We start from the raw sequence: 27,132 nt of genomic DNA, 5'->3' as shown, positions 1-27,132 counted from the left end.
TCAAAAGTATTTTTCTGTATAAGAGCCAAGCAATTGGTATTTTCAGATGGGGGGGGTCAGCACAGCCACTGTCCAAGCACCAGATGGCAGAGGTTATGTTACACAGCTCAGGGTGTGATGGTTGATAAAGCCCTTTATGTAGACTGGTGTAAACTGGAGCCATAGATTATATGGTAGGGTAGGATCTCCAAAAGAGTGCGGTCTGCCCCTCCACAATGTATGCCCCCCCAATATACACAGTCACCAGCAGGAAAACAACAAGACTTGTACAAAATAAAATGTATTTAAACAGTTAACGGATTCTGGGGGTCCTGGGCAATTGTCTCCAGTCTTTTGAGGGTACAGGCAATTGCCTCTGTTGTCCATAGGAGCCCATCCAATCACCTCCAGTGTTGCAGGAGCCCCAGGTAAATCAAATCAGGTGTCCGATTTGTCACCTCCAGTGTCCCGCATGTCCGGGAAGGCCAATCGCTACCAGTGTCCCAGGAGTCCTGGCCAATCACCTCTTCTTGTACAGACACGGTTTGAGCTGCAGTCCTGGATGTTTGGAAGCATCACGAGCCAAGCGGATTTTGCTGAACTCAAAGAGGTAGAAGTGACTGTTGTCTGTGTTCTGGAAAAAAAATACCAGTGTTACATAACTAGTATATTGTAGCCCGGGATTTTGCATTAAGAATTTACCCTCCATGGTCCAACCACCCTCAAGAACCACTCTCACTTGGTGTCACGTGATCAGGTGGTGGAAAAAAGCAGCAAACCACCAAGCTGCCCACTATTGGAACACAAAGCAATTACAGCTATTCATGCCATAAGGTACGTCTTTGCTGTGTGCATGCTTGTAGCCTTCAGGTACCTCCCTGACTATTCTGACATTTTATCTTGCTCTGTGCGTCATGTAGAGAAGGATAAACTGCAGCACGATCCCAGAGAAACCCAGTTTATCGCAAGAACCCAGTCAGTAAATGTCCGTGGCTCTGTTTATGCTTTTGACATTCCAGCAATTTTTTCCAGAAGATGAACAAGGCCAGAGACCACCAGAGTGCTAAAAATGTACCTCAACTAAATATCTTCACTGCAGTGTTTTGGTGCAACAGTCTGCAGTACAGACAGATGTGAGCTCTCCCAGCCCTCGCTAGTCACTTCAGCCCCGGAAGGATTTACCCCCTTCCTGACCAGAGCACATTTTGCGATATGGCACTGCGTCGCTTTAACTGACAATTGCGTGGTTGTGCGACGTTGCACCCAAACAAAATTGACGTCCTTTTTTTCTCACAAATAGAGCTTTCAAATGGACATTCTTTTTTTCTCACAAATAGAGCGTCCTTTTGGTGATATTTGATCACCACTGATCGCAATAAGCGTATATTGATTGGTTTGCGCAATAGTTATAGCGTCTACAAAATAGGGGATAGATTTATAGCATTTTTAGTATAATTTTTTTTTATAAGTAATGGCAGTAATCTGCGATTTTTATCGTGACTGCGACACATCGGACACCATTGTCATTTATACAGCGATCAGTGCTATAAAAATGCACTGATTACTTTGTAAATGACAATGGCAAGGAAGGGGTTAAACACTAGGGGGTGATCAAGGGGTTAAGTGTGTCCTAGAGATGTGTTCTAACTGTGGGGAGGATGAACTTCCACTGACATGACACCGATCACTGCTCCCGATGACAGGGAGCAGTAGATCCCTGTCATGTCACTAGGCATAACAGAGAAATGCCTTGTTTACAAAGGCATCTCCCCATTCTTCCGCTCCGTCACACGAGCGCGGGTCCCCGGTGGACATCCGGTGGAGTCCGCGGGACCTGCGGGCACGGAGCAAGGGGACATACCTGTACGTCCATTTGCCCAGCCGTGCCATTTTGCCAACGTATATTGTCGTGCTCTGTTTGGCTAGTGGCTAGAGTTTCATTGACCAAAATATCCCACCTTTGAGAATCCAGAGACCCGGCTTACCTTATTCACGCACTTGAATCCCAACTGTGACATGGCAGAAAGGAACTGCCTGACGTCATCAAACCGACTGCTGACCTCAGCAACCAGTAACACCCCCCTATGAGTGAGAGAAAGATAAAAGATTGTTTCTGTCTAATAAGAGACCGTTAATCTTAAAGTGGAGTTCCACCCACTTTTACAACTCTTCAGCATCCCTCACTAAACTGTGCACTGTAAACGAATTGGATATTTTTTTTTTTTTTTTCTCAGCACCTACTGTATATCTGCTGTATTCATTTTTCACTTCCTCCTCCCTGGCCGCTGCCCATTGCATCATTTCCTGTTTGCAATGCCTTCTGGGAAGGGGCAGCAAATTTTTCTGACACTGCCGTTGCTATGGAAACCTGACCTGAAACCTATTACACTGCTTGCGCTGCACTGAGCATGTGCGAGATCTGCAAGAATGAGATCCAGGAAGAAATACAGTCTGGCTTTAGATGCCCACACTTAAGATGGCCACGGCCTGCTGTAGGTTTATAAAATAAGAAACTACTGCTATAAACTAACAAAACATACCTTAGTTTACAGACTAACTTTACTAGAATACATTAAGCTTGTGTATTATAGGGGTATTTTTATTTAAAAAGTACAATTTCGGCTGGAACACCACTTTAAGGACTAGTAACACCCCTCCCCTGTGAGAGATAAAAGGGAGACCCCAGCTGATCTTCTCATAAGAGACTGCTAACCTTAGGGACCAGTAACATTACCCTAGGAGAGATAAGAGACCTCCACTGATCTTCTCATAAGAGACCTCAGTAATAAGTAACTCCCCTCTGAGTTAGATACAAGACCTTCAGAGACTGCTGACCTCAGTGACCAATAATATCAACTAAATAGAGGAGAGGGAGATAAGAGACTGTTACTGGCCTTTTGGATCAGAAACACCTCAGTAGGAGAGTGAGATGAGACCTTCAATGACTTTTTTATAAGCGACTGCTGGCTTCAACGACCAGTAAAACCTCAAGAGAGAAAAGAAACCTTCACCAACTGTCTCATAAGAGCAAGCAGTAATACCCACTGAGAAAGATCAGAAATCTTTACTGACTGTCCCAAAAGAGGACTGCTGACCTTAGCGAGCTGTAACACCCCCCTAAGAGAAAGAATGCTAACAGCCTGTTACTGTCACGTAAGAGACTGCTGACATCCATTACCAGTGACACCCCAGTAGGGAAGGGAAATAAGAGACCTTTACTGACCATCTCATAGAAGACTGCTGACCTCAGTTACCAGTAGAACCTCCCTGAGAGAAAGAAGAAACTTTCCCTGTCTTATAAGAGTTGGCTGACTTAGGGACCAGTAACACCCCAGGAGGAGAGAGAGATAGGAGACCACTGACTTTATCATAAGGAGACCTCAATGACCAGTAACACACCTACGTTAGAAAAGACACTTCATGACTGTCCCACGTTAAGAAGAGACTGCTAAGCCTAAACCATGAACTGGTGGGAGAGGCATACTTACTCCATCTTTAAAACCCGATTTGCCTCTCTTAGAAAATCGCTCAGATTTTTCCCCATCAGAGACAGACAGAAGACAGCGATATCGACAATCCCATCTGACAGCGGTACCTAGAAACAGGCGAGAGTCTGAGACACTGGAGGGGAAGGTCACAAGATAATGTCTATATTCCCATCGCACACTTTCCTGAAAAGGCTTGGGAGGGACGGGGTGCTGCAGCAACAACCAGCTGGAACTGGAGACATCACAGATCAAATGCACATATTCGTCAGCACACCACGGATCATCGAACAACAGGGAGACAACACAGATTTCAGACATTATTCAACGATTTGCGGTGTTCCGGAAAATATGTGCATTTGATCGGTGGAGGTAGAGTGTCTCCCAGCGAGCTCTCCTCTACCAGCAGTAAAGTCGGCCATAGGCAGTTCAAATCTCGGCCGGTTCAGCACGGACCGGCTGAGATTCGAACCATGTATGGGCAGGCTTAATGTACCCAAGTTGATAAAATCAATCAACTTGGGTACAACCAGCCTGTCCCATTTTACACACGCTTATTGCTAGCGGCTATTATAGCCGCTAGCAGTAATCACTGTGTTCTCCCGGTGGGGACGGCTTCCCCCACCAGGAGAACACAATGGCTCAGCGGGGGGGATTCCCCCATCAACACTGACTATTGATTGGGAATTGAGCGATTTTCTTTCCTGCAACCAAAGAAAATCGCTCTGATTATGGTTGGCTTTAGTCACATCCCTGGGTGGTGGTGGTGGGTACTAAATTTCTCTCTGTGGGTTATCATGTTACAGAGGACCTCAAAAGGGAGAATGCTGATGAACCCCACTGAAAGCTCTTTGATTCTCTCCCCCCCCCCAGATCTATACATAAAGTTATACATTGTACAAGTCTGCAGTCAGTTCTGTGGTATTTTCAACTCCTTACCTGCGCCATGTCACACACAGTCACAAGATCATTCAAAGCCACCAGATCAAAGGAGTGAACTTTATTTCGAACACTGCGTGCCAGCTGAGCATCACCACAGCCAAAATCTGCCACCACCAGTGAGGGCGGCCTGGAAAATAAAGAGTGACCACCATTAGCGATGTGTGGGAACTCAACACAAGCTGCAGAAGGACCCCATCCCCAAATATCCCATATTCTCCCTTACATATTTTCTATATGGCGACACTATATGGCTAAATGTAGGAAGACCCCCCTTCCAAAAGACTGGGTTCAGGTGTTTCCAATTACAGGTCCTGTTGATACTGCGGTATACAAAGACATTTTAAGCAACTGGATTCTTCTAACCTTGTGGTAACAGTTTGGTGAAGACCATTTTCTGTGCTAGCATGACTGTGTCCCTGTGTACAAAGCCAACTCCAAAAAGATATAGTGTGACCAGTTTGCTGTGGAGAAACTCAAGTGGTCTGCACAGAACCCTGACCTTTAGAATGATTTGGAACACCATCTGTGAACCAAGTCTTCTCATTCAACTTCAGTACCTGACCTCAAAAGTGCTCTTCTGGCTGAATGGACCCAAATTCCCTCAGGCATTCCAAAATCTTGTGGAAAGCTTTCCCAAAAAAGTAGCTGCATTGTAGCCACAAAAGAAGGATGGGTTGGGTGCAACTCTATATGATTTTGTAATAGGATGTCCAACAAGCTCATTTAAACCTTTAAACACCTGGTATATACAGTATTCACCCTCACCCTGTTACCTGTACACTTTCTGCTTCCTCCTTCTACAACTCTACTGCTGCACATTCCTGGACCACCTCCCTCCTTCCCAAACACTATCCAAAACCATCTACACCCATTCATGGTTCCCCAGACACTTCCTGCACCTTTCTCCCTGCATTTCCCTCTGCTGTACATTCCTTTCACCCTCCCCTGTATACTCCCTGCATCCTCCCCCATATATTCCCCTGCACCCAACTCCCCTGAATTCCCCAGCACCCACCTGTTTTTGACATATTTGATGATCTCAGTGATGGGATTGACAGGCCAGCGCTGGACCTGTTGCGAGAACCCCGTGTGATAGATGGTGAAGGCCTCAGGATCACCCTGGAAGAGGTGTACAGCTTCCTGACTCTCTGATGTATACAGCTGTTCATTTATGTATCGAAAGCGAGCAGAATGCAGCCGCTGCTCCATACGGGAACGCAGAGTCACGGATCGGTCTGTTCCCTCTCCCTCTGGAGGAATTGGGTCATTCGCACCAGTGGTGTCTTCAGGATTCTCATCGGGGGACATATCTCTTTTCCCCCTAGCAAATTCTTTCTTCAGCAGCTTCTTCAACTTTTTCAATCTGGCCTTCTCCACTGGCGTCATTCTGGGTGAAGCTGGGTCACATTTACTGTCTCCTGGCATCTTCTCCTTCCTGTAGACCTTCTTCTGTCCTTCACCTTTGTCTGTAGAACTACCCCCAGGGAGGGAAGTGTCATCATCTTCTTCATTTATGCTTCTCTTTACACTTCCTGGTTGGACAATTATGTGGGACCCACTTTCTGGTCCTCCTCTGTCTTTCTTCAATCTCTTTCCTTTCCCACCATGGTCCCTGCTTGGGTCCCTTAGGGGATCACATTCAGACTTCCCCCCACCTGTCCCTTTTTCTCCTTTATTTCCACTATCCATCATGTTCTTCAGCTTCTCTGGACATGGCTTGAACTTATTTCGATTCCTTTTCCTGTTCTTCAATTTGTTCCTCCATTGCTTGCGGCTCAGTTGTGTTCCTGTGTCAGTGGAAGGAGCCTCGGATTCGGGTGTGGAAGACTTTGTAGCACTGATACCTACAGATGAAAGGAACAGAGCAAACATTATTAGAACAGGAACTGTACCAAAAAGTCCTCTACATTATTATTCGTCTCCCCCTTGATTCTCCCACCGTGTCTTCTCCCCTTTATTGTTCCACCGTGTTCTCTCTATTGGCTGTCCACATCCCTGGACTGTTCCCATGTGTCCTGTCTTTTAATAACTACCCCCCCATTGGACTGATCTACTGTGCCTTCTTCCTTCCTTTAATACGTACACCCTACATGAGGTCTGCTCAACCTTTAAAGAGCATGGGCCACTTAAGTGATTTGATAACCTGTTGCAGGCCACAATGAAATTTAATGGTTTATTAATGCATTAAGGTGAAAAACCATGAGGGTTTACAACACCTTTAAATGTGTGCCTAGCCAGTGTTCGCTGTGTAGCATTTTGCTAAGCAATGTGACAGTTTTTACTTGGGCGAAAAAAAAAACAAAACTAAAAAAAAACGGCTAATCGCTGCTGTTCGAAGAGAGCCCTGTGTTGTTTATCAACACAGGGTTCTCTTCTGTCATTCTCTAAGCCAATCAGCAGGTGCCAGCCATAAATCTATGACTGGGACCTGTTGATCAGCTTGTATTGCAGCAAAAGGCAGCACAGTGTTCACACATGCAGAAGAAAGCCACGACAGACAGGTACGTGAATGTGCCTGTACGAGAACTGCTGCAATAAATTTACTGTGGCGGGTCGCTAAACGTTTAAACACTCAGGATTATAATTTTCAGTGGGGTCAATTCCCGGTGGATGCACTGTTTGGTCAACATTTTTTAATAACCAGATCACCATAAATCCCACTCTTGTGCTCAGGTGTGACCAGCCAAAAAAGCTCTGAACCAGTGTTGCAGCCTTCGTTATATTGGGGGTCTTTTGCAGTCATCCTTTGAATTGCCAAATCAAGGACTGTGGACAATCTAAACCAAAAACAGACCAGGGAAGCGCTTGCCCTAGAAGTGCAAAAAACGTCTTTATTACCTACTTCAATACCAGGCACTTGCACCCCCTCCTGCCCAGGCCAATCTTGTGCTTTCAGTGCTGTTGCACTTTAAATGACAATTGTGTGGTCATGCAATACTGTACCTTTATGACATTTTTAGCATTTTTTTTGAGACAGAGCTTTCTTTTGGTGGTATTTAATCAAACACTGTTTTTTTTATTTTTTGCTAAACAAAAAAAAAACAAAAAAAAAAAACACAAAAGAAAAAAAAAAAAGAGACCAATTAAAAAAAAAATAAAAACATTTCTTAGTTTGTTATTCAATTTTGAAAATAATAGTTTTTTTTTTTTAAAACAGCTTACCTGTAAAATCCTTTTCTTTGAAGTACATCAGGGGACACAGAGCCATAGTACTTACTATGTGGGTTATAGGCCACCTTCAGGTGATGGACACTAAAAAGGAGACAAGAAGTCCACTCCCTATATAACCCCTCCCACTACTGGGAGTACCTCAGTTTTGTAGCAAAAAAATACACATGTATACCAAAGAAGGGAGGGACCTCTGTGTTACCTGATGTACTTCAAAGAAAAGGATTTTACAGGTAAGCCGTTTTAAAAATCCTATTTTCTTATCGTACATCACGGGACACAGAGCCATAGTAGTTACTATGTGGGATGTCCCATAGCAATGTCAACTGAAGGGAGGGAGACACAACAAAAGTAGGGAAATAAGAGACTAGAGGACTTATACTGCAGCCTGCAGTACACTGCGCCCAAAGGAGATATCCTCATGACCTTTTACATCTACTTGATAGAATCTGGTGAATGTATGGACTGAAGACCAAGTTGCAGCCTTGCAGTTTTAAGCCATAGAGGCCTGGTGATGCACTGCCCAGGATGTACCAACAGCCTTGGTGGAGTGCTCTTTAATACGAAAAGGTGGAATTTTCCTTTTTAAACCATAAGCTTGAACAATCACTTGACGAATCCACTTAGAAATAGTAGATTTTGATGCTGCCTGTCCTCTTTTAGGACTATCTGGAAACACAAACAAAACATCTGTTTTTCGAATCTGAGCGGTCACCTTCAAATAGACCTTGACTGCTCTCACCGCATCAAGAGAATGTAGTGACCTTTCTTCCACAGAACGAGGTTCTGGAAAAAAAATGAAGGCAGAACAATATCATGGTTTAAATGAAAAACCTGACACTACCTTCGGTAGGAAATTAGGATGAGGCCATAATACAACTTTATCTTTATGAATAAGCAAATATGGCTCTTTACAAGAAAGAGCAGCCAACTCTGATACTCTTCTTGCAGAAGATATGGCAACCAAAAAAATTAATTTCCTTGTCAAAAGACCAAGGGAATATCTCGTATTGGCTCAAAAGGCTGTTTCTGTAATGCCAACAGGACTAAATTTAAGTCCCAAGGGTTCAGGGGTGACCTAACTGGAGGATTAATCTGTGTTACTCCCTGAATAAAGCTACGAACCAGAGAGTGTGAAGCAAGTGGTCGTTGAAAGACCACCACTAAGGCCGACACCTGGCCTTTGATAGTACTCAAGGCCAGCTTAATTTCCAATCCCATCTGCAGAAATTCAAGGATCCTACCTATGACATATTTCCTGGGGTGCCAACCCCTAGATTCACACCAGGAGACATATGCCTTCCAGAATCTATAGGCCGGCTTCCTAGCATTAACCAAAGTAGAAACTACTGAAGCTGACAGTCCACGGTCTTTCAGAATGTGGGTCTCAATAGCCAGACCGTTAAATTTAGTGTTTGTAAGGTAGGATGGAATACCGGACCTGTGAGAGAAGGTCTGGCCATAGTGGTAGGGTCCATGGGTCCCCTACCGCCATCTTTATGATCTCTGCAAACCAAGATCTCCTGGGCCACAAGAATCCCTTCCTGCGAAGAAGGCGCGGAAGCAGTAGAACAGGAGGGAACGCACAGATCAGTGAAAACTGATCTCATGGAAACACCAAGGCATCTGTTCCGCATGCCATCGGATCCCTTGTCCTTGACACAATGTTGTCGATCTTGTTGTTGAACCTGGATGCAAACAGGTCCACACCCAGAATTCCCCATCTTTGACATACTGACAGAAAGATGTCGGGGTGAAGAGACCACTCTCCCGGGAACAACTGTTGGCGACTCAAGTAGTCCGCCTCCCGATTCTCTATCCCTGGAATGAAGATTGCTGATAGACTAGGAATGTTGTCTTCTGCCCAAGACAGGATATGATTCACCTCTCTGGGCTGCATGACTTCTCCTGCCCCTTTGGTGATTGATGTATGTATGGCATTGTCGGATTGGATTCTGACAGGACAATTCTGTAATTTGAGCGTCCAGGCCTTCAGGGCCAGGCGTGCTGCCCAAATCTCTAGAATATTGATGGACAAGGTCATTTCTGATTTGGACCATTTTCCTTGGACAGATGCTTCTTCCAGGACTGCTCCCCAGCCCAGAACGCTGGCATCTGTTACCACCTTCCAGGTAACTGGTAGAAAGGATTTTCCTTTTTGAAGATTCTTGGATATCAACCACCAATTGAGGCTCTGACGCACTTTGGGGGATAAATGCATTGGGAAGTCCAGAGCTTGGATCTTCTTGTTCCAAGTTGACAGGATATTTTTTGCAGTAGTCTTGAATGAAACTGCACATAAAGAACGGCCTTGAATTAAACTTTCCCAACAATTTAATGCAAAGTCGAATAGAAGGATTCTTCTTTGCTTTGACCAACTGAATCAGTTCCCTTATGGAACTGATCCTTTCCTGGGGCAAAAACACCCTCTTCTGAGCTATATCTATGATCAGACCCAAGTACTGCAATCTCCTTGATGGTTTTAAGGAGGATTTCTCTAGGTTGAGAATCCAACCTAGGTATTTTGGTAGCTGACTGCGGTGACCAAACTTTGGATTAAGCGGGATACCGACTGATCTATCAAGAGTAGATAGTCTAAGTAGGCTAGTATTGTTATACCTTGAGCCCTTAACCTGGTTAAAGGAAGAGCCAGGACCTTTGTAAACACTCGAGGTGCAGTAGCTGGACCAAAAGGTAGAGCTACGAACTGAAAATGAAGATTTTCTATCTCGAATCGCAGAAATTTCTGGTGAGCGGGAAAAATAGGCACATGGGAGATAAGCATCCTTGATGTCGTTTGACGCTAGCAGCTCTCCACCTTGTAGAATGGAGACCACTGATCGGATTGACTCCATGCGAAAAGAGCAGATATTCAAAAACGGGTTTAGATCCTTGAGATCTAAAATGGATCTGACATCCCCGTTTGGTTTTGGTACCATAAAAAGGTTTGAATAAAACTCTAATCCTCGCTCTTCCAAGGGGACCACGGATATCACTCTTTGAGAAAAGAGATGATCCAAAGCTAGAAAGAGAGACTTCTTTTTTACTGGATCTCTGGGAACGTTTGATCTGAGAAAACGAGGAGACGGGAATTCTCTTAACTCTAGTTTGTAACCTAGAGATATTGAGGAAACCACCCATCTGTCCTGACATTGTTCCTGCCAGACCCTTGAAAACTGCAGAAGTCTTCCCCCCACTCGAGTGAGCGGGGGCGCCCCTTCATAAGGAGGTTTTAGTATTTTGGTTTTGTGGGTTTCCTCCCCGAGGGCCTCTTTTGACCCTGGGACTGACCCTGAGGTTTACCTTTTGAACCTGACGGTGGAGGCCATCGTGACTGCCTAGAGGCTGATGCTCCTGGCACTGGAGAAGAAGCTCGTCTAAAAGAAAAACGCTTAAACTTCTTCTTAACTGTTAAAAGGGAACTTTTTCCATTAGAAATTCTTTGGATGTACTTATCCAGATCGTCTCCAAATAACCGTTCATCGTGAAATGGGAAACTGGCCAAGAGCTTTTTGCATGGCACTTCGGCTGACCAATTTTTCAACCATAAGATTCTACGCACATGTACCAGCCCTAGCATAAGCCGTGAGGCCTGGATAATAGAATCTCTCATAGTGTCTACTGTAAAACACAATGCCTCTGCTATCCCAGCCAAATCTTGGGCCTGCTGATCAGGAATAATTTTGAGTACCTCTATAAACAGGTCCTTTAAGGACTGAGATACCCCAATCGCTGTCAGCGCAGGCTGAACCACTGAACCCGCGAGCGAAATATAGTTTTTAAAAAGGAATTCCAACTTATCTGTTGGATCCTTTAGCATTTGAGCATTGTCTACTGGACAAGTCAGGTTTTTGTTCACAGAGGATATAGCAGCATAAATTGCTGGAATTCCCCATTTCTTATTAAACTCTTCCTCCACAGGATAAAGTGTTGAAAACTTTTTGGAGGAAAAAAAAACTGTTTATCTGGGTGCTCCCACTCAGAATACATAAGCTTTTTTAGCCATGAATGGATAGGAAAAGCATGAACAGTTTGGGGAGGCTTTAGTGAACCCAAGCCAGAAGTGGGCTCATCAACTGACTGCGCTACTGGCAGAAAAAATGTGGAGCGGACCAATTCAGTGAGAGATTGTACCAACAACCTTTCTTGTGAACCTGATCCTTCCATATTAGGCTCTTCGAAAAGAGGAGGAGTCAGCCTCTTCCTGCTCCCCTGAGAGAAATTCATCATCTCTCGCCCCTTGTTCCTCAGCATGAGGGTCCCGAGTAATGGACAGGGGCCTGCTACACTTAGTCCCACTCTGGGATGCGATTAAAGCATCAATTTTTTGCTCCAAGCCTAAAATGGTTGAGGAAAAAACCTCTTCAGTAATATATACAGGGGCTGCAGTGTTAAGAGCAGCTGCAACTCCCGACGCCCCTGATGGCTCAATCTGATCAGCCATATCACTCTCAGGGGAGGATGCCATCTTTTTAAGATGGTTCTAGGCTTCCGTGTGACTGTAGAAGTCCTTCAAGAGCCCTTTTTTGAGGTGCTTTTACCCCCCCCTTTACCCCCCATAGCCGAAGTACTACCAGAAGGAAAGCATCCACTGCTTAAGCAATAGTCCAGCCCTGCCGCTGCCATTAATGCTCAGCCTGATGCAAAAGTAAATGTGTCAAAAGGAATGCCTGTGTCACCAACCACTTTCATGCCCCTCTTGCTCTTATGTCCCTTCGCAGCTTGTAGCAGTAACACTCTTTCCTGTGTTGGGGGACGCCAACGCCGTGCTAATCCCCGCCCCCTCCTCTCTTTCAAAAAAAAGTTTTCCCGCGCGAGTGTGGGCCTCTGATCCTATGGAATCTTACAGAGAGGGGAGAAATGGCGAGGAGAGCCTGGAAGCCGCCGAGTAGTGCGGCACGCCGTTCATTTTCTTTTTTAGGTGCTTCTTCCTCATGAAGAGGGGTAGCAAATAGCACAGGTGGGGGGCGTCTATTGGGGAGGAAAACCCCCCCCCAGACTTAGCCTGAGGACTGCTGCTGGCTGGAGAAAATGGAAGCTGCTGCTCCAGACACATTGTGAGCTCTCTGAGGAAGTGTGAGAAGGTATGTGCTCTATACAGCCCCCAGTGGTGACACATAAGCATGACAACATTTATTAACTTAAAGCAAACATTCATAAGAAAATTCAAAAATTTCTTAGAAAACTCCACTTATCTTTCCCGCTGCAGGGTTTTCTGTGGTAGAACCAACAGACCCAACCTTCACCCTTCATGGTGGGTTCCGTTAAACCTTCAGGAGCTGGAGATCCTCGAGGAAACCCACAATCCAGGGCCTGTAATAGCATCACTGCCAGTAAAACTTTAAGGCCTTGCTACCAAAAGTGCTGGATCCCGGGGTCCAGCTCTCTAACGTTACAGGCAAAAACGTTGTTTCTTCGGACACGAGGCCCAGGTACCATTCAATTCAGCCTAAAAGACACTTTGAATGGATCCGGCTACATGCCTAGCCCCAGCAAGGATTGCTCCAGTGGAGCTCAGCACAGCACATCTTTACTTGTGACCAACAACACTGGTGAAAAAACTGAGGCACTTCCACCAGTGGGAGGGGTTATATAGGGAGTGCACTTTTTGTCTTAGGGCATGCCAGTGTCCATCACCTGAAGGTGGCCTATAACCCACATAGCAACTACTATGGCTCTGTGTCCCGTGATGTATGATGAGAAAAATTACTTTTCTTCTTAAATGATGTGCACTGATGAGGCTGCACTGATGGGAGCTGATATAATGCACTGATGGGACTGCACTGATAATCAGTGTCCTGATTATCAGTGTAAATGTGACCTGTAACGCCGATCAGCTGTGACTGGACACTGCTGATCACATGGTAAAGAGCTCTGTCATCGGCTTATTACCCTGATCGGTGATGCGTTGTGTCTGAGGGACACAGCTCACCACCGAACGCCACACTGTGTACCCCTGTGCGATGTAAAGGATGTCATATGATGTCCAGTCAGGAAGGTAAAGCACTTCTATAGCAGATTGACAGCCGGGCGGGAAGATGTTAAGCAAAGAAAATGACACAAAATGCACTCACAAACTCCCGAAATGACACCAAGCAAAGAAAATGACACAAAATGCACTTACAAGCTCCCAGAATGACACCAAGCTCATTACACAATTGTGACAATTCACCTTCAGAACCCCCGTATGGATGTCACTAGATGTAATCCACTTCTCTCCCTGTGTCTGTGTTAAGAAGGAAAGAGAAGAAACAGTGTTTCGTCAGATTAGGCGACCCGTCAGAATGTGTAACGGAAGTGACGTTCCGTCGCCGCCATCTTGCTACACCCCGCACTCCTCCATAGTAAGGCTACACTAAGAAGGGGGAAAGCGGACATCTTGTTGCACCCACTGGAGTTTTGCATTTCACACTTATTTTTAACAGTAAACTGAGGTTATATAGTGAAATACAGTACTTAGAACTCCGTCTGACTGGTTATATGTTGAATTTTAAAAGCAGCGGCAAGCCTGCTGATCTCACAGGCTTGCTAATCTGATAGAAGTTTGCTGCTTTTAAAATTCAACATCTAAACATTCATACAGGGTTCTAAGTACTGTATTTCACTATATAACCTCTGTTTACTGTTAAAGTGTATCCTCACTATGGAGGAGTGCGGGGTGTAGCAAGATGGCAGTGACGAAACTTCACTTTCCTTACACATTCTGACAGGTTGTCAAATCTGATGAAACACCGGCCACAACAGCGGTTTTGGTTTCAATAGAATAGTGTGCACTTGAAGGAGACTGTAGATTCCATAGGTTTGAGGTTGCGAATGCCTGCTCTACATAGACTGTTTCACTGTACCCTCACCTTTATCCCCCCTAACACCATCTGAACTGTTCCATTGCTTACTCTCCTTTATTATTACCCCTCCTACTTGGACTGTTCCACTGTACCCTCACCTTGGTTATCAACCACCACCCCAGAGAATCCTCCTTGCACTGTACAGAGTGGGTGTAGAAATCATCAGTTACAGGTGAAGATAGACTGGGTAAATTGTACTTTGCAAAGAATTTATGGTGGAGCTCTGGGGAAACTGGTGAACAAACTGCCCAGACCACAACTCTGCTCTGCGCAGAAAGACCAACGGACATTCCGGAAAAGACATTGTCCCACCTGGCGGCACCTTCTTCTGCTTCTTTGGAGAATGGACGACTTCTGGGGGTGGCGGGAGGTCGGGGATCTGGGTGCTCGGGGATTTCAGGGTTTGCAGGATCTCCAGGAGCTGACGATTTCTCTTCAGTCTTTTCCGCCTGCTGATGGCGCCCTAGGAAGTGACAGGAGGATGATGGGTACCAGTGGGCTTGTTGATACAAAGAGGCGTGGAAAGTACCTGCTTTACCAATAACAGTCAGTGCAGGGTGCACAAAGATGCAGAATGACTATTCTTGATACGGCAGGCTCCCCCTCCACCATACAGAGCGAAATGCAAAAATATTCCAGAAATCAAAAAGACATTCATGGGAAATGCCTAATGTTCACTAAGTTGGTTGTAAAATATTGGGACGTCTGTCCTAGTGGGAATGGTCGCAAGAACAAAAAGTATGAATTCCCAGATTGGGATAGAATAGTAAAACCTGGCAGAGGTTCTATTCCTCCTGCACTCCACCCAAAAGTAGAAAACTTTAAATCTGACCTTCCCTTCAGACTTGCACAGTTGTACCGGCTCATCTCCTGGACAGAAATGACTTATGCCCCGTACACACGGTCGGATTTTCCGACGAAAAATGTGTGATAGGACCTTGTTGTCGGAAATTCCGACTGTGTGTGGGCTCCATCACACATTTTCCATCGGATTTTCCGACACACAAAGTTTGAGAGCAGGATATAAAATTTTCCGACAACAAAATCCCTTGTCGGAAATTCCGATCATGTGTACACAAATTCGACGGACAAAGTGCCACGCATGCTCAGAATAAATAAAGAGATGAAAGCTATTGGCTACTGCCCTGTTTATAGTCCCGACGTACGTGTTTTACGTCATCGCGTTTAGAACGATCGGATTTTCCGACAACTTTGTTTGACCGTGTGTATGCAAGACAAGTTTGAGCCAACATCCGTCGGAAAAAATCCTAGGATTTTGTTGTCGGAATGTCCAATCAATGTCCGACCATGTGTACGGGGCATTACTCTGATTTCACTGCACACTGTGAGATTCTTACAATGTGCATCACAAGCTGTATAGCATGAAGTCAGACAGAGCCCACCAGAGACAGCAAAATATAAAAGGAGAATAAACTTCAGCTTTACACCCACTGACCCCAACAGTAATCCAATGTAACCCATCCACTGAGCTCTCACCTGAGGCGGACACACTCAATCCTTATAGTTTTATTATCTTTCACTGCAAGTCTATGAGTTGGGGCTGACTGAGGAAGAGTCACTGAAGCTTGAGATGGCTGCAGTGAAATACTGTTTACAAGACAAAAGAAACTCTAGATCCGCCATAAATATAGTACACAAGTAAATTGTGAGTCACATGAAAATGTGAGCAGCAATAAAAACTCACCGACTCAAGTCTCTCTTCCATCATTCCCTTCACTGACCAATATAGGGCTAAACTCCCACCCTACTTAAAGGTCAGGAGTAGCCATCTCAAGGTGCAGTATCAGTCAGTTCAGAGATTCTCCAGCATGCTGGTACTATTCATTCAGCTGGTCTCATTTAGGAATACCTGCAGCTGAGTGTACCCACCTTCTCCTGCGGGATGTCCGGAGATCTCCTCTTCTGTGTGCTCACCAGACTCTCTGTCAGAGTCTGCGCCTCCAGGTTATCATTCCACTCCCCTGTATCAAACATGGTGACGTCCCTGCACAGGAAGAGAAGAGGACATGAATGATGGTGTATATAATCATTATAATACAGGTGTGACCACACCGATATCTACAGAGAGCATACACGGAACTGGGAATACTAAACATACAGAGCCAGGTATATACTGTACCATCTGCCATACACAGGATATACAGAACCAGGCATATACCATCTGCCATACACAGGATATACAGAACCAGGTATATACCATCTGCCATACACAGGATATACAGAACCAGGTATATACCATCTGCCATACACAGGATATACAGAACCAGGCATATACCATCTGCCATACACAGGATATACAGAACCAGGCATATACCATCTGCCATACACAGGATATACAGAACCAGGCATATACCATCTGCCATACACAGGCTATACAGAGCCAGGTATATACCATCTGCCATATACAGGATATACAGAGCCAAGTATATACCATCTGCCATATACAGGATATACAGAGCCAAGTATATACCATCTGCCATATACAGGATATACAGAGCCAGGTATATACCATCTGCCATATACAGGCTATAGAGCCAGGTATATACCATCTGCCATATATAGGATATACAGAGCCAGGTATATACCATCTGCCATATACAGGCTATAGAGCCAGGTATATACCATCTGCCATATACAGGATATACAGAGCCAAGTATATACCATCTGCCATATATAGGATATACAGAGCCAGGTATATACCAGCTGCCATACACAGAACTGGGTATCCCGATCATCACACTGCTACATTGTTTAATTTCCTTCCTATGAGATCCTGATCCTCACACTGATACTTTGTATCATTCCTTCCTATAGGATCCTCATACCTCCAGACTTCTGACCTCTTGCACACAATACTCCTGTTTGAGCATCTATTTTTTTTTACAGCCTCATTTTTTTGTATGTATCTTCGCACATATGCATTTGAGCAATTTCACACTTATGGCTTTCACAAAATATTAACGAACATTTGCGTGCAAAAGCGCGATTGAGACATAAATTATTTTTTTTTTTTTAAGAAAACACGACTTGTTGGAGGTGGGGGGGAGGTCAGGGGGTGTTGGAGGTGGGGGGGGGGTGTTGGAGGCGGGGGGGAGGGTCGGGGGGGTGTTGGAGGCGGGGGGGAGGGTCGGGGGGGTGTTGGAGGCGGGGGGGGGGGGAGGGTCGGGGGGGTGTTGGAGGCGGGGGGGGGGAGGGTCGGGGGGTGTTGGAGGCGGGGGGGAGGGTCGGGGGGGTGTTGGAGGCGGGGGGAGGGGAGGGGGGGTGTTGGAGGCGGGGGGGAGGGGAGGGGGGGTGTTGGAGGCGGAGGGGAGGGGAGGGGGGTGTTGGAGGCGGAGGGGAGGGGGGTGTTGGAGGCGGAGGGGAGGGGGGTGTTGGAGGCGGAGGGGAGGGTCAGGGGGGTGTTGGAGGCGGAGGGGAGGGTCAGGGGGGTGTTGGAGGCGGAGGGGAGGGTCAGGGGGGTGTTGGAGGCGGAGGGGAGGGTCAGGGGGGTGTTGGAGGCGGAGGGGAGGGTCAGGGGGGTGTTGGAGGCGGAGGGTCAGGGGGTGGTGGAGGGGAGGGTCAGGGGGTGGTGGAGGGGAGGGTCGGGGGGCGTTGGAGGGGGGGGGGTCAGGGGGTGTTGGAGGTGGAGGGTCAGGGGGCGTTGGAGGGGGGGGGTCAGGGGGTGTTGAAGGTGGAGGGGAGGGTCAGGGGGTGTTGGAGGGGAGGGTCAGGGGGCGTTGGAGGGGGGGGGTCAGGGGGTGTTGAAGGTGGAGGGGAGGGTCAGGGGGTGTTGGAGGGGGAGGGTCAGGGGGTGTTGGGAGGGAGGTCAGGGGGTGTTGGGGGGGAGGTCAGGGGGTGTTGGGGGGGAGGGAGGTCAGGGGGTGTTGGGGGGAGGTCAGGGGGTGTTGGGGGGGAGGTCAGGGGGTGTTGGGGGGGAGGGAGGTCAGGGGGTGTTGGGAGGGAGGGAGGTCAGGGGGTGTTGGGGGGGAGGGAGGTCAGGGGGTGTTGGGGGGAGGTCAGGGGGTGTTGGGGGGGGGGGGGTCAGGGGGTGTTGGGAGGGAGGTCAGGGGGTGTTGGGGGGAGGTCAGGGGGTGTTGGTAGGAGGTCAGGGGGTGTTGTTTGGGTCAGGGGGTGTTGGAGGCGGGAAATAGTGAGTGTTGGGGGTCTCTGATGGAAGGTCCTGGGATTAGGAAGCAGACAGGTCAGGGACACAGATAGAATTTGCGGGCTGATCGGTGTGGAGAGAACGGAGGAGTGGGGGAATCACAGCGCCTGTAGGAGGGGTGCGGGTGACCGGGGTGTCCGGTGACTGGGGGATCCGATCATTGGAAAGACACAGATCTATACTTACTGATGAGTTCAGGTTCTGTTCCACGTGCAATTACCATAGAGAGTTATGTGAGGGACAGAGCAGCTATGGATGAGCTGTGCTCCCTCTACCGGCGGAGGACTGTCACTGCACAATTACAATATCCACAACAGGACTGACTCAGCAGCTTTGTGTGTGATGATCGCCCCCTACCGGCGGATTAACGTCACTGCGCCACTCCAATCTCCATAACAGAAGAATTACGAAGCTGGGAAGAGAAGTGGAGTTGCCCATACGCCAGTACTGATATAAAGCAAACTTGTGCCATCAGATATATATAGATATATAAATATGAGTGTATTTATGTATAATGTCGCTCCGTCCAATCATCTCAAGTAGCTGTTCTGGAAGATGTTTTGGGAAAATAAATATTTGCTTGGCTGTCATGCGAATCCTTTGGCTTAAGCACAATCAATGAAAAACATTGAAATAGCCTAATAACATTTGTTTTTTTTTTTCTTATGCCCCATTCACACAGAGCGAATGTACACAGTGTTCTCTGTCCCCTATAGAACCTTTTTATTTCAAGAATTTGAATCTCCCAGGATGATGATTTCCAGATGGCCCAACAATTCCAGAACCCCCCCCCCTCCCCCCTACCCTGGCCAGTCCCAGGGAACTTACTTATGACTCTTATGATCTCTGTCATCTACTTGAATCCCCCCCAGCCAGTCCCTGTTCTTTCTCATCTTCCCTATTTCCCCCTGCCCCAAACAGACATCATGCTCTGCCATCTACCCAACCAACTCCCCACCCCTTCCCCAGCCAGTCCCTGTTCCTTGTCATTTGCACATATGATATCTCGCCCCAGCCGCCTGGCTTGGACCTTGTTCTCCATCCTCTACACAAATCTCCCATGGATGGTCTCAATTCTCTGTCATTTATCCAATCCCCCCTAGTCAATCCCTGTAATTTCTTATCTGCCTATCTGCCCCAATACCCCCCCTCCCTTCATTGGTCCCCATTTTCTACACAAATGCCCCAAGAAACATCCCTGTTCTCTATCCAAATTCTCAATGGAAGGTCCCTATTCTTGATTATCTGCCTGAATCCCCATGGAAAGTCTGTGTTCTTGATTATGTACCTAAAATCCCATGTGGAAGGTCCCAGTTCATGATTATACACCTGAATCCCCCATGAAAGGTCCTAGGTCTGGATTATCTACCTGAATCCCTCATGGAAGGTCTCAGTTCTTAATTATCTGCCTGAATCTCCCATGGAAGGTGCCAGTTTTTGATTATGTACCTGAATCTCCGTGGAAGGTCTCAGTTCTTGATTCTCTGCCTGAATCCCCAATCGAAAGTCCATTTTCTTGATCATGTTCCTGAATCTCCTATGGAAGGTCCCAGTTCTTGATTATGTACCTGAATCCCCCAAGGAAAGTTCCCAGTTTTTGATTATGAGCCTGAATCTCCATGGAAGGTCTCAGTTCTTGATTATCTGCCTGAATCCCCAATGGGAAGTCCCTTTTCTTGATCATGTTCCTGAATCTCCTATGGAAGGTCCAGTTTTTGGTTATCTTCCTGAATCCCCCATGGAAGTTCCCAGTTCTTGATTATCTACCTGAATCCACCATGGAAGGTCCCAGTTCTTCATTATATACCTGAATCCCCCTTGGAAGGTCCCAAGTCTTGATTATCTACCGGAATTCCCCATGGATGGTCCAAGTTCTTGATTATTTACCTGAATCCCCCATGGAAGGTCCCAGTTCTTGATTATGTACCTGAATGCCCAATGGGAAATCCCTTTTCTTGATCATGTTCCTAAATCTCATATGGAAGGTCCCAGTTTTTGATTATCTTCCTGAATCGCCCATGGAAGTTCCCAGTTCTTGATTATCTACCCGAATACCCCATGGAAGGTCCCAGTTCTTGATTATCTACCAGAATCCCTTGTGGATGGTCCAAGTTCTTGATTATGTACCTGAATCCCCTGAGGATGGTCCCAGTTCTTGATTAATTACCTGAATTCCCCATGGAAGGGCCCAGTTCTTGATTATGTACCCGAATCCTCCATGGAAGGTCCCAATTTTTGATTATCTACCTGAATCCCCCATGGAAGTTCCCAGTTCTCAATTATCTACCTGAATCCCCCATGGAAGTTCCCAGTTCTTGATTATCTACCTAAATCCCCCATGGAAGGTCTCAGTTCTTGATTATCTGCCTGAATCCCCAATGGAAAGTCCCTGTTCTCGATCATGTTCCTGAATCTCCTATGGAAGTGCCAGTTCTTGATTATGTACCTGAATCCTCCATGGAAGGTCCCAATTATTGTTTAACTTCCTGAATCCCCCATGGAAGGCCCCGGTTCTTGATTATCTACCTGAATCCTCCATGGAAGGTTCCACTTTGTGATTATCTACCTGAATCCCCAATGGAAGGTTCCAGTTCTTGATTATCTACCTGAACCCCATGTGAATGGTCCAAGTTCTTGATTATGTACCTGAATCCCCTGTGGAATGTCCTGGTTCTTTATTATCAACCTGAATCCCCCATGAAAGGTCCCAGTTCTTGATTATGTAAATGAATCCCCCATGGAAGGTCCCAGTTCTTAATTATCTACCTGAATCCACCATGGAAGGTCCCTTCTTGATTATTTAACTGAATCCTCCATGGAAGGTCCCAGTTCTTAATTATGTACCTGAATCCCCCATGGAAGGTCTCAGTTCTTCCCTGTGGATGGTCCAAGTTCTTGATTATGTACCTGAATCCCCTTTGGATGGTCCCCGTTTCTTCATGATCTACCTGAATCCCCCATGGAAGGTCCCAGGTCTTGATTATGTACTTGAATCCCCCGTGGAATGTTCCAATTCTTTATTTTCAACCTGAATCCCCCATGGAAGGTCTCAGTTCTTGATTATCTTCCTGAATCCCACATGGAAGGTCCCAGTTTTTGATTATGTACCTGAATCTCCATGGAAGATTTAAATAAGTTGTGCTGGATCTGAACAATCACAGTGGAGTGAAAAAAATAAATAAATAAATAAATAAAAATATACAAGTGACAGAAATCTAATGGATATCAGGCACACATGAATGAATGATCGCACCTGAAAGTGAATGATCAAAATCAAGAATAAAAATACTGAATCATATAGACAATAAATAAAATAAAGCAGAATGTATTTGAATGTCCATATACACCAATAGTGCACCAATTAAAACAAACAAATGTCCTAAACAGAAGATGAGTGCACAATATTAATATGTGTGTGGAGAGATGGAACGGCAAAATCGGAAGCTTGTAAATGCTCAATTCCCGGTCACCGCCCGCCTGAGAGCCAAGCTCTATAAGTGAGAACTCTTACCACAGCTGGTGGACCCCCTAAAGAGCAGGATCATTCACTCTAATGCCCCGTACACACGGTCGGATTTTCCGACGGAAAATGTGTGATAGGACCTTGTTGTCGGAAATTCCGACCGTGTGTGGGCTCCATCACACATTTTCCATCGGATTTTCCGACACACAAAGTTTGAGAGCAGGATATAAAATTTTCCGACAACAAAATCCGTTGTCGGAAATTCCGATCGTGTGTACACAAATCCGACGGACAAAGTGCCACGCATGCTCAGAATAAATAAAGAGATGAAAGCTATTGGCTACTGCCCCGTTTATAGTCTCGACGTACGTGTTTTACGTCACCGCGTTTAGAACGATCGGATTTTCCGACAACTTTGTGTGACCGTGTGTATGCAAGACAAGTTTGAGCCAACATCCGTCGGAAAAAATCCTAGGATTTTGTTGTCGGAATGTCCGATCAATGTCCGACCGTGTGTACGGGGCATTACAGGAGAGAGTTTCCCTTCCTAGGGGTAGATTTCCTCTCACTTCCTGTTGTCTCCCTCCGTTTGTAAGTAGGAGTCGTTTGTAAGTCGGATGTTTGAAAATAGGGGACCGCCTGTATATAGTATACGGCCTGCCCTATACACTCTGCAGAAAGTTGGGCCTTAGGTGTTGGTGGTACCAGAACATTGTAAGCCCTCACAGTTACTCTTGGTGGGCGCTGGAAAGTGCCCTGCTGTGAAATATTATATCAAGAATTGTAATTACATGCCCCTGTTTAAACAGGGGCAGAAAAATTGGGGCCTTAGGCGGTAGTGGTGCCACAACACTGTAAGCCCTCACAGATACTCTTGGTGGGCGCAGGAATGGGCCCTGCTGTGAAATATTAGATCAAAAATTGTAATTATAATTCAGTGCAGCCATAGTGCATTTGCTACAACTTTTTTGGTGGTGTACAGTACACAATACAATGCAGCCCTAGTGCTGTTGCTACTACTTTTTTGGCGGTGTACACAGTACACAAAACAGTGTTGCAAAACAAAATATACATCATGTCCAGAAGCATACTTACCAACTGTCACAAATTTCCTGGGACATTCCCGGGATTTAGACTCTTTTCCCGGATTTAGCCATTCCCGGGAAATGTCCCGGTGTCTTGCCGAGAAAGTTCCCCCGGTGGATAAGGACTCCCCTGTACTGCGCAAGCGCTGCGCTTGCACAGTACGAATGACTAGGAGCCGCCGAAAATAGCCGAAGCTGAAAAACTTCAATCAGCTGTACACAGCGCCTGCGCCCTGGGTCCAGGTTCAAGCCCCACCATCCAAGTGGACCTAGAGGGAGAATAAAAAAGTGCCGAGCGAAGCGAAGCTTCGGCTATTTCCGCTGGCTCCTACTGCGCAAGCGCTGCGCCTGCGCAGCAGAGGGGGGTCCTTATCCACCGGGGGGAACTTTCTCAGCAGAACACCGGGAAATTCTTATTTTACCGATTTTTTTTTTTCACCGCCCCCACCGCCGCTAGAGGTCTGTGGCGAACGGAGACAATGTCTCCACCGGCCGCCATTTTCCTGAAGACCAAATTGCTGTTTAGCAATGGCCGGGTGGCTGCCAATAGAATTTGAGCTGTGGCACCGCCCACCTCCCGCCCCGCTGACATCTGTCTGTAATCTGATGTGGGAAGGGGCGGGGGTGGGCGGCGCCGCAGCTCAATTGCTATTGGCAGCCATCCGGCTATTTTGTCCCATCCCATTATCTTTAGTAATGGCGGCGGAGAGAGGCTCCACTGCTGGGAATGCCTGATGTAAGGAAAGGGGGATGCCTGATGTAAAGGGGGACTCTACTGGCAATGCCTGATTTAAGGGGGGACTCTGCTGCAATGCCTGATGTAAGGGGGGACTCCGCTGCAATGCCTGATGTAAGGGGGGACTCCGCTGCAATGCCTGATGTAAGGAGGGACTCCGCTGCAATGCCTGATGTAAGGGGGGACTCCGTTGCAATGTCTGATGTAAGGGGGGACTCCGCTGGCAATGTCTGATGTAAGGGGGGACTCCACCGCAATGCCTGATGTAAGGGGGGACTCCGCTGGCAATGTCTGATGTAAGGGGGGACTCCGCTGCAATACCTGATGTAAGGGGGGACACCGCTGGCAATGTCTGATGTAAGGGGGGACTCCGCTGCAATGCCTGATGTAAGGGGGGACTCTGCTGCAATGTCTGATGTAAGGGGGGACTCCACTGGCAATGTCTGATGTAAGGGGGACTCCGCTGCAATGTCTGATGTAAGGGGGGACTCCGCTGGCAATGTCTGATGTAAGGGGGGACTCCGCTGGCAATGTCTGGTGTAAGGGGGACTCCGCTGGCAATGTCTGATGTAAGGGGGACTCCGCTGCAATGTCTGATATAAGGGGGGAATCCGCTGGCAATGTCTGATGTAAGGGGGGACTCCGCTGCAATGCCTGATGTAAGGGGGGACTCCGCTGGCAATGTCTGATGTAAGGGGGGACTCCGCTGGCAATGTCTGATGTAAGGGAGGACTCTGCTGGCAATGCCTGATGTAAGGGGGGACTCCGCTGGCAATGTCTGATGTAAGGGGGACTCCGCTGGCAATATCTGATGTAAGGGGGACTCCGCTGGCAATGCCTGGTGTAAAGGGGGACTCTACTGGCAATGCCTGATTTAAGGGGGGACTCTGCTGCAATGCCTGATGTAAGGGGGGACTCCGCTGCAATGCCTGATGTAAGGGGGGACTCCGCTGCAATGCCTGATGTAAGGAGGGACTCCGCTGCAATGCCTGATGTAAGGGGGGACTCCGTTGCAATGTCTGATGTAAGGGGGGACTCCGCTGGCAATGTCTGATGTAAGGGGGACTCCACCGCAATGCCTGATGTAAGGGGGGACTCCGCTGGCAATGTCTCATGTAAGGGGGGACTCCACTGGCAATGTCTGATGTAAGGGGGGACTCCGCTGCAATGTCTGATGTAAGGGGGGACTCCGCTGGCAATGTCTGATGTAAGGGGGGACTCCGCTGGCAATGTCTGGTGTAAGGGGGACTCCGCTGGCAATGTCTGATGTAAGGGGGGACTCCGCTGCAATGTCTGATATAAGGGGGGACTCCGCTGGCAATGTCTGATGTAAGGGGGGACTCCGCTGGCAATGTCTGATGTAAGGGAGGACTCTGCTGGCAATGCCTGATGTAAGGGGGGACTCCGCTGGCAATGTCTGATGTAAGGGGGACTCCGCTGGCAATATCTGATGTAAGGGGGGACTCCGCTGGCAATGTCTGACGTAAGGGAGGACTCTGCTGGCAATGCCTGATGTAAGGGGGGACTCTGCTGGCAATGCCTGATGTAAGGGGGGACTCCGCTGGAAATGCCTTATGTAAGGGAGGACTCCGCTGGGGACACCTTATGGCATCTGGTGGCAGGCGACGTGGCAGGTGACACGCTCAGGGCTTCCACTGATGCAATGCCTGATTTAAGGGGGGACTCTGCTGCAATGCCTGATGTAAGGGGGGACTCCGCTGCAATGCCTGATGTAAGGGGGGACTCTGCTGGCAATGTCTGATGTAAGGGGGGACTCCGCTGGCAATGTCTGATGTAAGGGGGGACTCCGCTGGCAATGTCTGATGTAAGGGAGGACTCCGCTGGCAATGCCTGATGTAAGGGGGGACTCCGCTGGCAATGTCTGATGTAAGGGGGACTCCGCTGGCAATATCTGATGTAAGGGGGGACTCCGCTGGCAATGCCTGATGTAAGGGGGGACTCTGCTGGAAATGCCTGATGTAAGGGGGGACTCCGCTGGAAATGCCTGATGTAAGGGAGGACTCCACTGGGGACACCTTATGGCATCTGGTGGCAGGCGACCTGGCAGGTGACACGCTCAGGGCTTCCACTGATTCAGCATTATGGTGAGTTAAATAATTTCATTCTATATTACAATGTAATAATAGAAATAATGCACTTCAATCATCCTGACACCATAACAACCATGGTGTCGGGATGATTGAAGCGCTAACACCAGGTGTTTGGAGTATCTTTATCTGCTGATTTGGTAAACTTTCTGGAATACACATATTTCTACTGTTGTGTAGGATCTGGGCCTGCTGTCACTCCATCCCTCTTTCTTTCTCTCTTTCTTTTTCTTTCTCTCCTTCTTTCTCTCTTTCTTTCTCTCCCTCTTTCTTTCTTTCTTTCTCCCTCCATCCCTCATTCATCTCATACCACACCCCTTCCGAGCCACGCCCACTTAAGACACGCCCACTATTCCGCTCAAACCACTCCCATTTCTCGTCGCATTTTGTCTATTACGGTATGCCCCGCCTGCAAAAGAATGCCACGCCCCCTAATTATAGCAAGGCGCCGCCTACATGCAAAAAAGTGTCCCGAATTTTTTTTTTGCAATGTTGGCAACTATGCCAGAAGGCCACCAAGGAGAGGCAGACGCTCACAGGCCACTAAAAGAGGGCAAGCAGTCTCTGTGTCTACAGTCAACAGTGCTGGTCATGGACATGGTGCATTCTCTGGTGGGGCACGCTTGTCCTTTTTTTCTGCTGCTGGCCGTGTTATTGAGCCAGAGCATGCAGAAGAGTTGGTGAAGTCGATAACAAAGCCGTCCTCATCCTCCTCATCCTCTGTCACCCAGGCTCAGAGTAGTTTTCCTTCCTATGCAGCTGCTAAAGCGGCCCATTCCACTAGCTCCTTGTCCACAGTCACTCCTTCTGTAGCCCCACCATCATGCACGGAGGAGTCCCCCGAACTATTTGACCACAGTGTTGGGTACATGCTGCTGGAGGATGCGCAGCGATTTGAAGGCTCTGATGTTGGTTCCCAGGTTGAGGAAGGGAGTAACGTGAGCCTAGAGAGAGGGGGTGCCCAAGAAGGACAAGCAACTGGCAGTCATGTTCCCCCAGTTGCAGCATAGTGCCAAGTTTGCTCCAGTGACGAGGAGGGAGGGGATGATGAGGTCACTGACTCTACTTGGGTGCCTGATAGAATAGGGGAGGAGGAGGAGGCACAACTCTAACGAGGCAGGATGTCCTCTAGGGGGCAGCTTAAGGGCAGCCACCC

The 27,132-nt window shown here is 47.4% G+C and overlaps 1 protein-coding gene across 1 annotated transcript; it reads right to left on the bottom strand.

The window, feature by feature from the left end:
* Nucleotides 1–262: 262 nt before the first annotated feature.
* On the bottom strand, nucleotides 263–18,877 carry RRP8 (ribosomal RNA processing 8). Its single transcript, XM_073612697.1, has 8 exons — nucleotides 18,771–18,877; nucleotides 16,310–16,424; nucleotides 14,732–14,882; nucleotides 5,422–6,250; nucleotides 4,404–4,533; nucleotides 3,468–3,574; nucleotides 1,965–2,061; nucleotides 263–613 (listed from the first exon to the last, which is right to left on the bottom strand). Exons 2-8 carry the CDS (start codon nucleotides 16,412–16,414, stop codon nucleotides 500–502), a joined length of 1,533 nt encoding a protein of 510 aa, XP_073468798.1. The 5' UTR covers nucleotides 16,415–16,424; nucleotides 18,771–18,877; the 3' UTR covers nucleotides 263–499.
* Between the last annotated feature and the right edge of the window lie 8,255 nt (nucleotides 18,878–27,132).

Source organism: Aquarana catesbeiana, linkage group LG02 (assembly GCF_042186555.1).
Source record: "Aquarana catesbeiana isolate 2022-GZ linkage group LG02, ASM4218655v1, whole genome shotgun sequence".
Taxonomy (NCBI): Eukaryota; Metazoa; Chordata; class Amphibia; order Anura; family Ranidae; genus Aquarana; species Aquarana catesbeiana.
This window is presented reverse-complemented; position numbering and strand designations above follow the sequence as displayed.